Source organism: Quercus suber, unplaced genomic scaffold, assembly GCF_002906115.3.
Source record: "Quercus suber isolate HL8 unplaced genomic scaffold, Cork oak 2.0 scaffold_418, whole genome shotgun sequence".
Taxonomy (NCBI): Eukaryota; Viridiplantae; Streptophyta; class Magnoliopsida; order Fagales; family Fagaceae; genus Quercus; species Quercus suber.
The window spans coordinates 1-20,489 of record NW_027069869.1 but is presented as its reverse complement, the minus strand read 5'-3'; the positions used below and the strand labels follow the sequence as shown (position 1 = coordinate 20,489).

Genomic DNA, 20,489 nt, shown 5'->3' with positions numbered 1-20,489 from the left:
GGTTGTCAGAAAATAAAGCCCAAACATACATTCACTGATTGGTTAAAATCAGCTTCAAAAAATGAACTTCATAAATCTCGACAGATACCCAATCTATTGAGCAGCTGTCGAACCTCAGGCTGAAACAACTCTTCTAAACCTCGATAAATACTAGCTATCGAGCTAGCTGTCAAGATTTAATGAACAACACTTTTTCACTTGATTCTTGGATAGACTTGCATGGCTTTAACACTTGAATTTGTAACCTTGTTTCTTGAAGCATTAAACACATCCTAGATTTACCCAATTACAAGTAAAGTGCGTTTTGTCAAAAGGATTAGCCAATTACATAAAATGTTGATATGTTCCTAACATTGAATCACATATGTCCTAACAATCTCCCCCTTTGGCAATCCGTGACAAAACCACAACAAACAAGTGAGATATGAGAGAAGTTATAAATCACTCAACTCATATTCACTTGTTGAATTCAATAAAATCTATCCTAACACAAACTCTTAAAAAACTTTGCAAGAAGAGAGTTTATGGCAAGTAGACTTTGACAACTTGTATTGCTGAAACACTTTAAACAAAACTCATCAAGGCATCTTAGTGTGAAATAGAAATAAAAGATTGCATACAATATATAAGAAGCATGTGCATAAAGAGAGAAAAGAAACAACACATGTAAAGATAGGTGAAAGAATTGTAATACAAACGTTAAATGTATATATATCACCAAGTACAAGGTTTGCTATCACAATATGATCACAAGATCTAAGGTACATGAACAATGTATCTAAAAATAGAGAGAAAAGAAAAAGATACAATGTGGACTTTTTCTTTTTCTCTCCCAAGTAGGAGACTCTTCCTCTCGTCTTCTCTAAGCCGAGCCTTCTCTCCCTCTCATTTTACAGCAAGGGTCTCTTCCTAGAGTTCATCTCTCCCTTTCTCCCCATCACTACCATGGACAACACGGTGGTGGAGGGTTTGTCAAATCTCTGTCTCACCAAAGAAGAAGAAGAGGAAATATCCATCAAATCGAGGTGCAAATCCGATCTACTGGAGGAGTGTTCGCTCAGTCTTTTTGGGCATCTCTTAGCGGATAGAAATCAAAATTCAAGAGCATTGAAGAACACTCTACGAATGGCATGGAAAATGGGCTCTGATCTTCAGATTGTAGATGTGGGTAGTGGTATTATGCAGTTCAAGTTCAGCTCGGAGTACCAAATGAAATGGGTGGAATAAAATGGACCGTGGAACTTCGAAAACAACTTGCTATTGTTGTGCAGATGGCAAAGAGGGCTCTTTGCCACAAACATAAGCTTCACACATTCTCCTTTTTGGGTACAGATATGGGGTCTCCCTTTTGAACTTAGGTCTGATGAAGTGGGTAGGGAGCTTGGAAACAATATAGGAAGGTTCGTTGAAGTGGATCGGCGCGCAAGACACTCAGTCCAGGCGAAATTTATGAGAATTAGAATGGATCTCCAGTTGGATAAACCACTTAGAAGAGGGGAAAAATTGCTAGCGTGGAAGGTGAAAAATTTTGGGTTAACTTCAAGTACGAAAGGCTCCCCATTTTTTGTTTCCAATGTGGGAGGCTGGGTCATGATGAGAAGCACTGCACAGAGCTCTCAAACCAGCAAAATCCCAGATAGTACGGTGATTGGCTTCGAGCTCAGGGAAATTCAAAAATGGCCACAGACAAATCTCGGTCAACTAGCAGTGAGAGCTGAGGGGAGGGCAGTACAGACTGACCCGAGGATAATCGTGCCACTGTAACGAAGATTTCTTCAACCTCGGTATCTGATAATGGCAATGGCCCTTTAGGTAGTATGGAAGACCGGAGAATTTCAAGTTCAAAAAATTTTGAACAGCCTAATGGCTTCAGTGAGGGAGATGGTGCACAGAGAGCAGCACGTGCTCAGTCAAATCGGAAGGAACAAGCTACTATTGGGGAGTCAGGTGCATGTGATGGGAACAATAGCTCCTTTTCCAAGTTGCCGTGTAAAGCTTTGGACAATGAGAGCATGCGTGGAACAATGGGGAATTTGGGCAATGTTACAGCACGTGACTTGAGTGAAAGACCTTTGACTGATTTGCAAGGTGGCATTATGGAGTTTGTGGGCTCCGAAGACGCCTTTTCTTTAGCGGGCCAGCAAGTCCATTCCGAAAAACAAGATATGGAAGTGAATAGTCCTATTAAGCCCATTGCTGATCAAAGAAAGAAAAAAGAGACTGCTTTGGAGACAACGGGCCAAGGCTTAGACGGGAAAATAAAGGCAACAGGCCAATGGAAAAGATTGGCAAGGGAGAAAGGGAAAAATAAAAGCCCAGGTAAGGAAATCCACTTAATGAATATTGGGTCGAAGAGAGGAGGGAAGCTAATATTTGAAGAAGAAAAATTAGTAGCTCCCTAGAAAAAGATACGGCTAGCTAACACAGGGGACTTAACCAAAAATGATGAGAGATCGACGGTGGCTGCAAAGCAGAACCGTTAGGAGCCATGAATCCCTTAAGTTGGAACTGTCAGGGACTTGGGAACCCCCGGTCAGTTCGAGCATTGCACGATATGGTGCGACGGTGGAATCCCAAGGTAATGTTTTTGATGGAAATGAAAGCAAAAAACAGAAGAATGGAAAGAATAAAAAACAGAATCGGATTGGCAAATGGTCTCTTTGTTCCTTGCGTTGGCCGAAAGGGGGGTCTAGCTATGCTGTGGGCTAGAGATATTGATCTGGAAATTAAGAGCTACTCTCCGAACCACATAGATGCGGTAGTCAATGACACGGAGAACAACTTCAAATGGAGACTAACGGGCTTTTACGGTCATCCAGAGACCCACAGAAGGTATGAATCCTGGCATTTATTAGCTTTCCTAAACAATCAAATGCATCTCCCTTGGTTATGTTTAGGAGATTTTAATGAAATTTTATCAAATTCTGAAAAACAAGGGGGAACCATCCGGTCTCAACAACAAATGGATGGGTTTAGGAAGGTTGTTGATTACTGTGCTTTCCAAGATTTGGGCTACTGTGGTTCTGATTTTACTTGGCGTAACATGCAAGATGGGGAGAATAGAATATATCTAAGGTTAGATAGAGCACTTGCCAACCTAGAATGGTTAGGAAAATTTGGGGGAATGAAAGCTTATCATGTGGTTGATTCAACATTCGACCACTGTGCATTGCTTATCTCTGATTCAACAACCCAGTGCCAACCTCGTGCTAAACGTTTTCACTTCGAAGCACTGTGGACAAAGAATGCAGAATGTAAAACTATTATTGAAAATTCATGGGGGATGGACTCTGACCTCAGTACTTCGGAGGGAGTTATGTCTAATCTCAGTGGCTGTGCTGTGGAGTTAACGAAGTGGAGTTCCAAAGTATTTGGTCAGATCTCAAAAAAGATCCAGGAAAAAAGGAATGCCCTGAACACCTTAACCTTACAAGACAATGATGGATCTTTAAGCACTGAAATTAATTGTCTAAGGCAGGAAATCAATGATCTCCTTGATGATGAGGAGATTTACTGGGGCCAAAGAGCAAAAGCGCATTGGCTTAAAGAAGATGACAAAAACACCAGCTTTTTTCATGCCCAAGCTTCTGAGCGCCGCAAGCAGAACACTATATTTGGAATATGGGATAGTTGTGGTCGGTGGTGTGAAAGGCAGGACAGTATTGTGCAGGCAGCCATTGATTATTTTGACACCATTTATGCATCAGCTTCCCCCTCGGGAGTTGATGAGGTTTTTGATGCTATCCCTACTCGGGTGACTGAAGAAATGAATGAATCCCTGAACAGAAGCTTCACTAGGGAAGGGGTGGCCATTGCTCTCAAACAGATCCATCCTACAAAAGCACTCGGTCCCGATGGTATGTCTGCTATTTTTTATCATAAGTATTGGTGCATTGTGGGTAATAACATCACAACTATGGTCTTAAATGTTCTAAATAATAATTTTTCTATGGCATGCCTAAACAGAACAAACATTGCCCTCATCCCCAAAGTAAATAACCCTAAAAGAATGACGGACTTCCTACCCATAAGTCTATGTAATGTTATTTATAAACTCATATCTAAGACTATTGCTAATAGATTCAAAGTCATTCTCCCTTGTATCATTTCAGAAAATCAAAGTGCTTTCATTCCCGACAGATTAATTACTGATAATGTCCTTGTGGCTTTTGAGTTGATGCACTACTTAAACCACAAAAATGCAGGGGTTGATGGCTATATGGCAGCAAAACTAGACATGAGTAAGGCTTTCGACAGGGTTGAATGGAGCTTCATAAAAGGGGTCATGGAGAAATTGGGGTTTAGTAAAAAATGGACTGATCTTATTATGAGGTGCATTTCTTCGGTCTCATATTCAGTCCTTATAAATGGGGTTGCTTGTGGAAATGTCACTCCTACTCGGGGGCTTCGGTAGGGGGACCCCCTCTCTCCAACCCTCTTTCTCATTTGTACCGAGGGTCTTTCTGCACTCATTAATGAGGCTGTACTGAACCAGCTTCTGATAGGCATTTCCATTTGTAGGGGCTGCCCAAGAGTCACTCATCTTCTCTTCGCGGATGACAGTATTCTTTTTTGCAAAGCTAGTGTGGAGGAAAGCCAGGTGCTGAAGCATATCCTTCAGAAATATGAGAATGCCTCGGGGCAGAAAATCAACACTGACAAATCTTTAATATTTTTCAGCCCCAATACAACTCAAGAAGCTAAGGAAGAGATTTTGGCTAACCTCAGCCCAATGCAAGATACTAGACATACAAAGTATTTGGGCCTCCCATCCTTTATTGGGAGATCAAAGACACAGGTGTTTGCTATTCTGAAGGAGAGAATTGGTCAGAAACTTGCAGGATGGAAGGGCAAACTCTTATCATTGGGTGGGAAAGAAATTCTCATAAAGGCGGTTGCCCAAGCAATTCCTACATATACTATGGGGTGTTTCCTTCTCCCCCAGAGTCTATGTGAAGAAATTGAAAGTATGATGAGGAACTTCTGGTGGGGTTAACGACAGCAAGAAACTAAATTCTGTTGGGTTAGTTGGAAAACTATGTGCAAACAAAAGGCTAGTGGTGGTATAGGCTTCAGGAATTTGCAAGCTTTCAACAAAGCTTTGCTAGCAAAGCAACTTTGGTGTATACTCCAAAATCCTAACACTCTTGTGGCAAGGGTTCTCAAGGCTAGGTACTTTCCCACCAGGGACATCCTAAATGCAAACATTGGAAACTCCCCATCATACTCTTGAAGGAGCATTCATAGTAGTCTTGAAGTTATAAGGAAGGGAACACGGTGGAGAGTGGGAAATGGGAAGCCAATCAATATATGGGACGACAAATGGTTGCCAACACCATCTACTTACAAGGCCATCTCCCCCCCGAACAATATCCCCCAATTTCCAATGGTCTCCTCCCTAATTGATCCAATGACAAAGTGGTGGAGAGTGAACACAATAAGGGCTGCCTTCCTTCCTTTTGAAGTGGAGACAATTCTAAAGATTCCCTTAAGTCATGACCTTCCCGAAGATAAAATAATTTTGATTGGGAATAGACATAGGGAATTCACTGTAAAAAGTGCCTACCATTTAGCATATAACTTACTGGTTTCAACTGAGAGTGTTGAATGCTTAACTAGAGACCCATGCAAACTGATTTGGAGGAAGCTTTGGCACCTGAATCTCCCACCAAAAATCAAGATCTTTGCTTGGAGAGCTTGTATCAATGGCCTTCCTACAATGGAGGCTATAAACCATAGAGGAGTTTCCCATTCCAAGACCTGTTCGGTGTGTAAAAATGATGCTAAGAATCTTGATCATGCCCTCCTTAGTTGTGCCTTCTCATCCTCAGTCTAGAATCTTTGGCTTGAAAATCCGCTACACATCCATGGTACTAAAAACTCTTTCCTTGACTCTACTATCTGTATTCTCTCCAATGCAACGCACCAAGACTCAGAGCTTTACTTTACTATTGCTTGGGCCATTTGGTATAATAGAGACAAGGTTGTTCATGAAGGTTGCGGGCTCCCTCCTAATCAGGTATGGCATTTAGCGAAGAGTAATGTTGAAGATTATGTGAACTCTGCTTTGTGGAATTTTAGTCACCAAAGAACTTCTCCAACCTGCTGGGTTCCTCCTCCCCATGGTTTTCATAAAATAAATGTTGATGGGGCATCCTCTGAATTGGATAACTCTTCTAGCATCGGTGTTGTCATTAGAGACAGCCATGGCCAAATTGTGGCTGCTCTTAGCAAGCCTCTCCAAGCTTGCTTCACTGCTGAACTCGTGGAAGTGATGGCGCTGGAACATGGAGCTCTCTTGGCTCAGGAGCTTCAACTATCTAAGGTTATATTTGAATCAGATTCCCTTAATGTCATCCAAGCAGTCCATGATAAAGCTACTGGCAGCAGCTATGGGCACATTGTGCAGGGTGTTCTTCAAGTTAGTGAATCTTTTGAAACATGCCTTTTCAAGCACCTAAACAGGAACTTCAACTCCATTGCTCACGAGCTCGCTCAACTTGCTAGAAGATCTGGAACTTAACACCTTTGGTTTGGGGTCACGCCCCCTTGTGTAATTCCTTTTATTTCAAGCTGATATGATGTAATTTGTGTTTCTGTCCTGCTTGCAGGCAAATTCTGTATGACTCTTTGTTATGGTTTAATTCCATATCATCCCCATTTTAAAAAAAGAAAAAGATACATAAAATTCTCATTACATCCCTCAAAATATGAACACTCCCCCTAACAAAAATCTCTTATACTAACCCTCCCCATATGAGTATGACTACTCTCATATCCAAAACTAATCCTTCTTTTTGTCATAAGTGACAAAGGGTAAGTATATCAAGTAGACATCTCGTTATCACTGGGTGAGCTTGCATTCTTTAGGGTTCAATGCTTGTGTAACTTGTGTACTCTTTGACGGCCCTTAAAACAATCTTTTTATATGTCTAGGGTTAGGAGAAAAGAAGGTCCAAAGACACATTCATGGGTCCCAAGAAATTAGATCAGAAATTCTGATTTTGTAAACCTCGACAAATAGAAGCTGTCAAGCAGGTTTCAAGAACACGGGCTAAACAGCTTCCTTAAACCTCGACACATGCTAGTTGTCAAGCTTTAGTAACCTCGCACTTTCAACTTGTTTTTTTTGGACAGATTTGAAGGCTTCAACACTTGATCTTGAAACATGATTTTTTGAAGTATTTTAACACATCCTAGATCTACCCAATTACAAGTAAAATGCATTTTGTCAAAGTATTAGCCAATTACATAAAATCATGACATATGTTCTTAACATGTGAACCACATATGTCCTAACAATCCTCATCATCATCGTCGTCGTTGTCGGAGTCATCATCGTTGTCAGATGCCTTAGGAAGAGGAGAAGGAAACTCTACAGAGCCACCAAGGCGAGCCTATTGTCTAGCAATACGGCCGACATGGGTATTCACCTGACACAACTCATCACTGAGAGTGTCAAGGTGAGCATCCATGTGCTAAAGCTGTGCCATGATTGCATCAAGAGTCACACCACCCACAGAAGAAAAGGGAGCAGAGGTGGATGGAGTTGAAGAAGTGGGAGGAGCTGCTGTCCCGGACTGCCTCGAACATAGCTGCACCTTGTTTCGTTTAACGGTAGCGGCGTCTATGGCACACATGACATGGAAGTGGTCGAAAATGGGAAAGGGGATAGAAAAATGGCATACAATTCTTGTGATAGCCGAAGGGAAGATGAGCTTATCGTAGGTCACTGTATCCCTATATACATCTATTAGTGAAAGAATAAAATGAGAAGGAAAGTCTATAGTAAGATGCTCTAAATGGGAAAGCAAAAATCGAGCACGAGGCTTGGTAATGGAGTTATAATGAGATAAAGGATGCAAAACAAAAGTCATAACCATGTTAATGAACCTAGGACCTTTAGCAAAGGCCGAACAAGGAGTGAACTGACGATCACCCCAATAAGAGGGACGCACATAAAAAGCAAATACAAGCTTGTCTTTAGACACAGTTTTAAGAAGTTCGCAACCAGGGTAGACAGGATGCACTACCCTAGGGACATGGAGCACGTCAGATACAATATCTGGAGTGACCACGATACGCATAACTCGAATGCAAGTAACAAAGAGAGGTACTGAATAATCAAATCTATGCATGTTGGAGTAGAACTCCTGGATAAGCACGGATGGACAAGTGACTAGGACGTCACATAGTGACTCCCAACCCCTGCTGTGGATGACAGTGGGCAGGTCAGTGTCAGAAAAGTCTGACAAAATGACATGGCATTTCGAATGAATGCCTCGTCTCGAAAAGTTCTTCGAGAAGTCCTTTCAGGCGTTCTCATCACGGAATCGAATATATGAGGGAGTAGAATCAAAAGAAGTGGATGACTCGGAACGAAGAGGGTTCTGGGACGGAGTAGATTTTCATTTAGGTGCCACAGAGCAACTAACTGAAAGAAGGAGGGAGAAAGACAATTAGAAAAGTACCAATACAGTCAATATATAAGAATATAGAGAATGTAAAGTACGTATGCATGAAAATGCATGAGCATGTGATATGCAAAAAAAAAAAAAAAAAAAAAAATAGATTGAATGATGCTTGTAGGATTGGATTGGGCTGAACCATGATNCTCGAAACTCTCCTGTTTTAATACCACGTTAATTTACCCATCATTTGAAAAGTTTAAGCTATTAGCGATAATTCTAACATCTTTACATTCAAATTCTTGTACTAACTTAGTTTAGTATGAAATTTATGTAAACCATCTCCACATATATCATTCAGATGACATTGGAAAGGAGAAAAATGTGATTCTCAACTCAAGTATAGAAGCGAAAAGGGGTGGAGCTGTCACTGATATATATTTGTTTATTTTTCTTTTAGTCCTAGAAAAATTTAGAAAATCTCTTCCAAATTTCATATCGACCACAATTTTATTGCAATAAGATTTGCTCACGTGCTTCTAGAAAATCAAAAAAATACAATAGTCAATTGTATAATTATAAAGCTTTATAGTTGTGGTTAATTAATGCAAGATATCTTGTTAAAGATTGAAAAAAAAATCAACCTTCGTTAAAAGTTTCAAAATAACACCAAAGATAATCTATTACAAAAAATGAAGAAATGCATATTTTCTCAAATAGACTTGCCAAACGCAACCAAAGATAATCTATTAAAACGTTTTGTCTTTGTTATATACCGCATCTTATCAACTCCCTCATCAAGTGGTCATATAAAAGTTAATAATTTTTATCAAAACTATCTTACGTGGTAGATTGTGATTGATCGTTTGTGATTTTTTTATGTGTTCCTATAATTGACACTTTCCAAACTTTCCAAACTTTGATAGGTAACTTATACATATATATCATTGACACTAAGATCACTATCATTGTTTTGTGAATGAAGCCATTACGTGAAAATTTATCATTAATTAAGTACATATGTGAAATAGGCCTGATAACGGGTGCTAGCGTTTTTGGATAAAATAATAGGATAAGGTACGTAACCTAGACAAACTGTTTTGCATCTAAAAAATGAAGACATTAAAAGTGACGTCTCTTTTGACAAATTACCGATTGTAGAGTAAAACAATGAATCGAACTCAAGACTCCTGTTTTAGTACCATGTTAATTTACCCATCATCTGAAAAGTTTAAGCTATTAGCGATAATTCTAACATCTTTACCTTCAAATTCCTATACTAACTTTGTTTAGTATGAAATACATGTAAACCATCGTCACATATATCATTCGGATGACATCAGAAAGGAGAAATCTATGATTCTCAACTCAAGGATAGAAGTGAAAAGGGGAGGAGCTGTCATTGATATATGTTTGTTCATTTTTCTTTTAGTCCAAGAAAAGTTGAAAAAATCTCTTCCAAATTTCGTATTGATAACAATTTTATTGTCATAAGTTTTGCTCATGTGCTTCTAGAAAATCAGAAAATACAATAGTCAATTGTATCATTATAAAGCTTTATAGTTGTGTTTACTTAATGCAAGATACCTACTTAAAGGTTGAAAAAAAAAATCAACCTTTAAATAAGATGAATGAAGATGGCTATTTTGAGGGCCTCAAAGCTGATCTTTGCGAGCCTCATCTTTTTTTTTTCCTTTCTTTTAGTTGCATTTTTATTTTTTTTCCTATCTTCTGGCCATCCCTGGTACACAAATAGACTTCTTACGTTCTTAGTTTACTTCTTAAATGTTGAACAGAATTTCTTCAAGATATTAATTTGTTCACAACCAATTATGACTCTGATATGAATTGTTGCCTCCAAATTTTGAATTTTTTTTTTCAAGTTGCAGCATATAGTATCTACTTGTTTTCCATTTCTAATTATGTCTACACATCCATGACATGTCATAAATGGAAAGGTTGAAGAGAGTCTAGAAGCCACGAAATAGATATAAAGGGGTGTTGAACATCTTTAGGTAATTAATCCAGCCACTGATCTTTACCTGAACATGGGAAATAAACTAATAATTTTTCACTGCTCACTACGTGACATCTGTCTTCATGTGTCAAATCAATTATTTTGATTTAAAAATTGTTTCATTTGAATATCACCAACATATATGCTGTTCTTTCCATCATCTCTGATGTATGTTTTCCAAAAACAGGATGTTTTCCAAACAGCAGTGTTTGGGTTTGGGTTTTGTCGATGTTGGCTGATGGTGGAGGTTTGGTTACTTGTGAATTGTAGGACAGGGCTGATTGTTACCGACATCACCGTCAACGCCATGCTGGAGCTGATGTCCCTTCCACTGAAGTTATACTAAATCTTCAAGTGGTACTTCTGTACAACCTGTGAAACTTTTAAACTTCAATTTCACTGACAAGGTAACAATTCAAATTATGAAGGAATTTTTTTTAAAAGAATATCAAACAATTATTTTATTTGTTTAACGGAACTATGTGAATTAGAATTTGATTAAATAGAAAACTATGGCGGTGCTCGATCAGAGAGAGAAATTAATATTGAATGAAGACAAAGTGAACTTTGAAGATAACGAGCGTTGAATTTGAGCCATTGCTCAAACCCTATATACCTAGAATTTGATTAAAAATAGAAAAATATCATCGTTGATCACCATTGCTCCCACTTCGGTTCTTGAATTTGGTATTACCCGCTACTTGCCGGGTCAAGTATTTTGGTATTAATGGTTTTATGATGTGTAAAATACATTTTGCAATTTTTTAATTAAAAAATGCCATGTCATTAAAAAAAATTACTCGATCATTATCCTGTTAGCCACATAAGCAACATTACTAATGGCAATTAACAGAAAGACTAATACTGCACACTTTTAAAACTTAAGAAACCAATAGAGCTCACTTGAAACTTGAGAGACCAATTACGCTTATAGGGTAAACATAAGGGACCAATAATGTAGTTTCACTTTACTTTTATCATAACTATTTTACGTGGTAGATTATGATTGATCGTTTGTGATTTCTTATGTGTTCCTAGAATTTCTGGCATTAATTAGTAATATAATAGCACTTTCCAAACATTGAAATGTAACTTGCCCATATCATTGACTCTAAGATCACAATCACTAGTTTTTTTTTTTTTTTTTGTGTGTGTGTGAGAAGAAATCACTATCACTAGCAAGTTGGAGAATGAAACTTTTCTTTCATTGACACTTTCCAAACTTTCCAAACTTTGATGGGTAACTTATACATATATATCATTGACACTCAGATCATTATCACTGTTTGGTGAATGAAGCCATATTGTTTAATCAAACACTTCACTTCCAAAGATATGAATTACATGAAAGGTTATCATTAATTAAGTACATATGTAGAATAGGCTTGATAATAGTTGCTTGTGTTTTTGGGTAAAATAATAAGACAAGGTACGTAACCAAGACAAACAATTTTGCATCTAAAAAATGAAGACATTAAAAGTGACGTCTCTTTTGACAAAACACCGATTGTAGAGTAAAATAACGAATCAAACTCAAGACTCTCTTGTTTTAGTACCGTGTGAATATACGCATCATCTGAAAAGTTTAAGCCATTAGCGATAATTTTAGCATCTTTACATTCAAATTCCTGTACTAACTTAGTTTAGTATGAAATTTATGTAAACCATCTCCACATATATCATTTAGACAATATTAGAAAGGAGAAAACTGTGATTCTCAACTCAAGGATAGAAGCGAAAAGGGGTGGAGCTGTCACTGATATATATATTTGTTCATTTGTCTTTTAGTCCAAGAAAAATTGAAAAAATCTCTTCCAAATTTCGTATCGACCACAATTTTATTGCAATAAGTTTCGCTCACGTGCTTCTAGAAAATCAAAAAAATACAATAGTCAATTGTATAATTATAAAGCTTTATAGTTGTGGTTAATTAATGCAAGATATCTTGTTAAAGATTAAAAAAAAAAAAAATCAACCTTCATTAAAAGTTTCAAAATAACACCAAAGATAATCTATTAAAAAAAAAATGAAGGAATGCATATTTTCTCAAATAGACTTACCGAACGCAACCAAAGATAATCTATTAAAACAGTTTGTCTTTGTTATATACCGCATCTTATCATCTCCCTCATCAAGTGGTCATATAAAAGTTAATAACTTTTATCATAACTATCTTACGTGGTGGATTGTGATTGATCGTTTGTGATTTTTTATGTGTTCCTATAATTGACACTTTCCAAACTTTCCAAACTTTGATAGGTAACTTATATGTATATATCAAAAATAACTAAAAAAGTTTCATAGTCTTAAAATAATAAGTTGCAAATAGATCACATAATTTAATTTGACAAATATATCATAGATGGTTTAGAAAGTAGTCAGTTTTCCATATATCAAAGCTATAACTTAATTACAATATGTTCCAAAAAAGATATATAAGCAGTTTTAATGACTCAAAATGGTTCAAATACTCAAACATTTCCAAAATCACATATATAGTTTTAAGGACTCAAAATAGTTCAAATATTCAAACGTAATTCATATTCTTAACAATCTTATGACTATGGTCACACTATATTTCTGTGACTGGGCATCAGAGTACTAATGAATAACCCTCATTGGCTAGATATCAAAGTACCAATGAATGACTCCCACTGGTTTGGGTATCAGAATACTAATGAATAACCCTCATTGACTGAGTATCAGTGTACCAATGAATAACCCTCATTAGTTTAGGTATCAGAGTATTAATGAATAACTCCCATTGGTTTAGGTATCAGAGTACCAATTAATAACCCCCATTGGCTATGTATTAGAATAAATTCATAGTCAGATTGTTCACAATCATATATGTGAAATCATAGTTTCTAACAAAAATATATCTTATTCAAATACATATATATATATATATAATCATATATTCAATAATCAAATCTATTTGTGATATTTCTATAATTCTTTACTTTAAATCAATATAGCTAAAAACAATTAAATAAAATAAATCTTATATTCAATGCTCACGTATATTTGTGAAAATTCTTTATTCTTTACTTTGAATCAGTATAGCTAAAAACAATTAAATAAAATGCATCATATATTCAGTAATCAGATATATTATTGATAATTCTTTACTTGAAATTAGTAATAGAATAGAAATAAAATTTTAACAACTGTAAACAATTTTCAGTAGTTAAAATATGCAAAATAAAACCAATTAGGATAAGGTTATTTACCTCTAAAAGCCATATCAAAAGAAACTATTCCCTAACACTTCCTCTAAAATCCTTAGATATCACCTAAATAATTTTTTCAAATATCATTTACTCAATACTCTAATATTTGTAAATAAAATTTATATAAATACCTGGCTAGAAGAGAGACTTTTAAAAATATCGAATAATTTCCCACTATTATCTCATAGTTAAAAATCCACCTATTCATAATATATACATTTGCTCAACTTTCTGCCAATAATAGTACCTAGGGATAAAGCCTATAGATACACCATACTTATAGCCATACAGGGTCAAAAGTACAACACCTAATCTTCTATACGTGTGCTCATATTTATTATTGTTATTATTTATTTTTTAATCCCCATTCACCCCTAGTTCTCTTTGAGATGAGGACAAAACTAGGAAAAAGGTACTATATTCTATATCATACAAAATCAAGCCTATACAGACACCATTACCTTTTGATATTCGCCAAAACCCCAATTCGGTAAAACTGTGGAAAACTGAACCCAAGAGCCTTCTTTTACACTTAACGCAACACAGGGCACAGAGAAAATAAATGAAATTCCTTCTTCGTTTACATTGTTAATCTCATTGGATATATAAACAGTCTCACTATTGGCCAAATTACTCACATTAAAAAAAAAAATACTCTAATTTCAAATAAAGCTTAGATTTGATAAGAAAAAGATTCTTAGGCTCTTACCTCAATTGTGTAGTCCAACCTTCTCTACAGTATTTTGGGTAGTCTTCTCTCTCAAAACATCAATCACTATATGTTGACTTAAATTAGACTATATAGCTAGGGTGTCAACCTTATTTTCTAAAAAAACCTCTTAGAAATATTAATTATAAAATTGACCCCACAAACAAATTTACTTAAATAACCTTCCTTTTAATCTTTTCTTTTTCCCAAGTACTACAATCTCCCCCACTTATAAGAATTCAGTCCTCTAAATTCATCACAAGCTGAACAAATTATCACGCTTCCACTGCGCTACTCTAAAGCCACAATTGTATCGATTTGTACAAATTTGTCACTCATCACCATAGTTGAAAACTATTTCACAACATATGCATAGACTTTTCCTTCCCAAGATTTGTTAGATAAAAATTTCCAAAGCAAATGGATCCATGATGTTTCCACTGCATAATACAATACCACTATAAAATCTTTTACTCAATTACCCATAGTTTATGAACAACCATATTACGAAAAAAAAAAAAAAAGAAAGATTCTTTAAAGATATACATATCTCTAGTCTAAATAGCTCTCGAAGTTCCTTTTAATATGAATAAAAGTTCCAAGGCCGATTCGTTTAGATTAACCCCAATAATTGGTTTTCCATCAATTATTAATTTCAACAAAATTCCAAGGCCTAAGTAGTCTCCAAATATTACAACAAGGGAAATCCACAATTTTGAGATTCACCATAGACCATTGAATGCTAGCATCCTTTTAATTCTCTACCTTAAAATTAAGTAGCGCATCCAAAGTTCCAATCTTTCCTAAGTTCAAAACAAATTTAAATCATGTGCGTATATCACTATATCTTTTCTTCCTCAAGTTTTGTAAAATAAAAATTCCAAAGCCTCCATAAATAATCAATTGAGCATTGATATAAGGGTCTATCATAGAACCTCTATCCTAATCACAAATTATCTTCGTAAATAAGCAACATTTATTCACCTTTAACCTCTAGATGATACTTGGGCTAGAACTCATTGAAGAGTTGGGTTCCTCATAAATATATTTCCTATTATGAAATCATAATCTCTAAGTGTAAATCATCTAGAAGGGAATAGTCCATGAAGTATCTCAAACCATTTTTTTTCCTTGCAAATAATATTGTCCTAGCAGCCTAGAACTTAGAGTATAATGCAATTTATAATCATTAACCATCTGCCAATATAAAACAAATGGTACCAGAAATGACTACAATTCAAATTGTAATAGTCTTTCAAAACAAACTCTCTTTCCACCCAAATCCATCAATATCCAATCAAAATATGGTTCAAAATCCAATTTTATAATACCACAAACATTGCTTTCTACACACTTCATGTTCTATTGAGCCAATCCATTCACTCCTATCAGTTAAGTTCAAAGAATTACATTTCTGGCATCAAAACTTATTTCCTTAGGATATTAAACAATCCTCCAAGTCCATAGAAAGAAATTGAGGACCTCTACCTTCTAAGTAAGAGAACATGTCTCAAAAACATTTAAGGACTACCTCACCCATAAATTAGGCTATGGTAATCCATGTAGGTCAACCCTAACAAGAACAACGATCCAAAAGAAGGTCGGTCTTTAACATTAGAATCCAATGAAGTCCATCGATACATTACTAAATTCTTTAAACACCCTCAGAATTTATATAATAACATATAATATAATGTGAACTACAATAACCACACATTAATTTTCCTTCACACTAAGAATTTTCCGTTAATTTCCTTACTACATATTAAAATCAAGGAATCATAGCTCTAACATCAAACCTTAACCCCTAAATAAAGTTCTACAATTTCCAATTCCTTAAAAGCACTCCAAATTCTGAATAGGGCATATAGTAAACTATCATTCAATAATTAAACCTATGAGAATCTCCTACAGATCAAACTTACCTTAGGTAGGTCAACTATATTAGGCAAAACTATCAAATGAGTTTTCAAAAGAATAGTCACAAAACAGCAGGAAGATTTCCTTTTCTTGTTCTTTTCTCACTCTCTTTTCCTTTTAATAAGAAGAAGAAGTTTTAATAACTAATCTGATCAATTACAAAATTTTCAAGAATAAAATACACCCACTTAATACTAGTACAAGATCATAGAAGTATATAAATTAAAATCGTCCCTTTTGTATTTATAAGTCATGTATGCATAACCACATAGACATTAATATCAAATCCTTCAAATATGACCTAACAAATCATCATATGATGGAACCTCATTTGCACTTCTCATCAAGTCATCAAAAGGACACTATCTATGACCTAATAACCTTCATAAACAATAACTAGAATTGTAATGCCTAGGGCGCAGATTTCATTCTAAATCAAAACCTAGCATAAAGTCTACAATATCATAACCTAAGCTTCGATACCATTAAAATTGTGACGCCCCAAACACAACTATAAAGATAGGCATGTGACAACTACCGCACGCTTATAAAGTAAGCACCCTATAAGTGTGCAAGGCCTTCTTAGCAACTAAAATTAATCCTCAAAATTTACAACAATTAAATTCAAAAATACCTCAACAATTTCTTTATTCTTTATGAATAGATCTCCAATAATTTAGAAGGAAAAAAAATCCAAAGCTCATGTACATAATGCCAATTGGCCGAAAGATATAAGAATATTAGAAGGCCATCCAATCCCAAATCACTAAGCTTCTTTTTCTGCTCATAACACAACATCAAAACTTCCAAAACTTGTTATTCTTCATAATTTGAAACTGGAGGGGAAAAAGGGGAGTGAGTTGACAACTCAATAAATAACCAAAGTCCTAATAAGTTCTATCAAGCTATAGATCTGTAAAGTAATAAGATGTAATATAAGTCTTCAAAAGTTATAATATAGTATGGGTTTTCAAAAATAACTAAAGAAGTTCTATCGTCTTAAAATAATAAGTTGCAAATAGATCACATACTTTAATTTGATAAATATATCATAGATGGTTTAGAAAGTAGTCAGTTTTCCATATATCAAAGCTATAACTAACAATATGCTCCAAAAAAGATACATAAGCAGTTTTAATGACTCAAAATGGTTCAAATACTCAAACATTTCAAAAATCACATATGTAGTTTTAAGGACTCAGAATAGTTCAAATATTTAAAAGTAATTCATATTCTTAATAATCTTATGACTATGGTCACGCTATATCCTCGTGACTGGGCATCAGAGTACCAATGAATAATCCTCATTGGCTGGGTATTAGAGTACCAATGAATAACTCTCATTGGTTTGGGTATCAGAATACCAATGAATAACCCCTATTGACTGGGTATCAGTGCACCAATGAATAACCCCCATTGGTTGGGTATCAGAGGATCAATGAATAACCCCTATTAGTTTAGGTATCAGAGTACAAATAAATAACCCCCATTGGCTGGGTATTAGAATAAATTCATAGTTAGATTATTCATAATCATATATGTGAAATCATAGTTTCTAACAAAAATATATCTTATTCAAATACATATATATATAATCATATATTTAATATTCAAATCTATTTGTGATCTTTCTATAATTCTTTACTTTAAATCAATATAGCTAAAAAACAATAAAATAAAATAAATCTTATATTCAATGCTCATGTATATTTGTGAAAATTCTTTATTCTTTACTTTGAATCAGTATAGCTAAAAACAATTAAATAAAATACATCATATATTCAGTAATTAGATATATTTGTGATAATTCTTTACTTGAAATCAGTAATAGAATAGAAATAAAATTGTAACAACTATAAAAAATTTTCAATAGTTAAAATACGCAAAATAAAACCAATAAGGATAAAGTTACTTACCTCTAAAAGCCATATCAAAAGAAACTTTTCCCTAACACTTCCTTTAAAATCCTTAGATATCACCTAAACATTTTTTTCAAATATCATTTACTCAATACTCTAATATTTGTAAATAAAATTTATATAAATACCCGGCCAGAAGAGAGATTGTTAAAAATATCCAATAATTTCCCACTATTATCTCATAGTTAAAAATCCTCCTATTCATAATATATACATTTCCTCAACTTTCTGCCACTATCAGTACCTAGGGATAAAGCCTATAGATGCACCATACTTATAGCCATATAGGGTCAAAAGTACACCACCTAATCTTCTATACATGTGCTCATATTTTATATTATTATTATTATTATTATTTTAATCCCCATTCACCCCTAGTTCTCTTTGAGATGAGGACAAAACTAGGAAAAATGTACTATATTCTATATCATACAAAATCAAGTCTATACATACACCATTACCTTTTGATATTCACCAAAACCCCAATTCGGTAAACCTTTGCAAAACCGGACCCAAAAGCCTTCTTTTACACTTAACGCAACACAAGGCACATAGAAAATAAATCAAATTCCTTCTACACGTACATCATTAATCTCATTGGATATATAAATAGTCTCACTATTGGCCAAAATACTCACATAAAAAAAAAAAAAAAAAAAAACTCTAATTTCAAATAAAACTTAGATTTGACAAGAAAAAGATTCTTAGGCTCTTACCTCAATTGTGTAGTCCAACTTTCTCTATTTGAGTATTTTGGGTAGTCTTCTTTCTTAAAACATCCGTCACTATACGCTGACTTAAATTAGACTATATAGCTAGGGTTTCAACCTTATTTTCTAAAAAAACCCCTTAAAAATATTAATTATAAAATTGACCCCATAAACAAATTTACTTTAATAACCTTCCTTTTAATCTTTTTTTTTTCTCGAGTATTACACCTATAGTTACAGTGTTTAGGCCACGTCTTGAAATGCGGCTATATATGTTTGTTCATTTTTCTTTTAGTCCAAGAAAAATTGAAAAGAATCTCTTCCAAATTTTGTATCAACCACAATTTTATTGCCATAAGTTTTGCTCACGTGCTTCTAGAAAATCAGAAAATACAATAGTCAATTGTATCATTATAAAGCTTTATAGTTGTGGTTAATTAATGCAAGATATCTACTTAAAGGTTGGAAAAAAAAAATCGACCTTCTTTAAAAGTTTCAAAATAACACCAAAGATAATCTATTAAAAAAAAAAAGATGAAGGAATGCATTCTTAAATAGACTTACCAAATGCAACCAAAGTGCATGCCTTAGCTATATCTATAAATACGTGAGCACATAAGCTCTTCCACTCATGACAGTCTTTTGAAGGACAAGAAGCATACATTAAAGCTTTTGCTAATCGCACCATTTCAACACTAATTTGTTCTCTCACCTCCCAAAATGTCTCACCAAATTTCCATGGCTACTACTCAAACCCAAAATCCAGATGCTAATGTACATCGTCACTCAGCAAATTATCTTCCAAGCTTATGTGGAGACCATTTCCTCTCTTATTCTAATAAATCCGAGGTATATATGTCTTCCACCTGACATGTTAGGCTACATAATAAAATTCATATTCTAGTATAAATTGTGATTCATTTCATAGCCAATATTCAAATGTCATGGTCTTGAAATACATCCTCTTTAAACGACAAAAGATGCTTATAAACAGTGGTAACATGTTAATTTTTTATTTTGATTTCCAATTTTAGGAAACCACTGATGACTCAGAGCAAGTCCAAGGGTTGAAGGAAGAAGTGCAAAGGATGTTGATGGCTCCCATCGATAATCTTCTAGAAAAGTTGGAGTTGATTGATGCAATCCAACGCTTAGGTGTGTCTTACCATTTTGAAAGTGAGATTGATGAAGTATTACAACAAATTCACAGGTATATGTGTGATGTCCAAGAAAGTGATGGTGCTCTTTACACCGTTGCACTTCATTTTCGATTACTTAGACAACAAGGTTATAACATTCTAAGCGGTAAGCACTCTTTTGGTTGGCTATCTGTTTATTTAAGAAAACTTACTCTATGTTTGGATGGAGGGAGATGAGAGAAGGGAAGGTGATTGGAATTTGCTAAATTTTAATATATTCCAGCTTCCTTAATGGTCTATTTGGATTGAGGGGAGGGAGGGAGAGTAGAGTAGAGTAGAATAGATTTAGCACAAAATTAACTTATTTTTAGCCAACTCTACTCTACTCTCCTCCACTCCCCCTCCATCCAAACAGGCCATAAATCCTTCTCCTA

General features: G+C 35.0%; 1 protein-coding gene and 1 long non-coding RNA gene across 2 annotated transcripts; both read left to right on the top strand.

Moving 5' to 3' along the window:
• Positions 1-1,817: 1,817 nt before the first annotated feature.
• On the top strand, positions 1,818-4,996 carry LOC112025766 (uncharacterized). Its single transcript, XM_024058450.1, has 4 exons — positions 1,818-2,319; positions 2,898-3,857; positions 4,113-4,410; positions 4,522-4,996. The coding sequence occupies exons 1-4, from the start codon at positions 1,818-1,820 to the stop codon at positions 4,994-4,996; spliced, it is 2,235 nt and encodes a 744-aa protein (XP_023914218.1).
• A 4,324-nt stretch (positions 4,997-9,320) lies between these two features.
• Positions 9,321-10,898, top strand: LOC112032472 (uncharacterized). The gene is made up of 2 exons (XR_002885101.2): positions 9,321-10,423; positions 10,613-10,898. It is a non-coding gene; the product is annotated as an uncharacterized LOC112032472 (long non-coding RNA).
• The last annotated feature ends 9,591 nt before the right edge of the window (positions 10,899-20,489 follow it).

Bases quoted from the DNA above. Each gene is read 5' to 3' on its own strand.
- LOC112025766 (XM_024058450.1), top strand. From the start codon at position 1,818: ATGGAAGACCGGAGAATTTCAAGTTCAAAAAATTTTGAACAGCCTAAT. The intron at 2,320-2,897 runs GTAAGGAAATCC...GGTTATGTTTAG, and splicing joins AGGGAAAAATAAAAGCCCAG to GAGATTTTAATGAAATTTTA. The intron at 3,858-4,112 runs GTATGTCTGCTA...GTATCATTTCAG, and splicing joins AAAAGCACTCGGTCCCGATG to AAAATCAAAGTGCTTTCATT.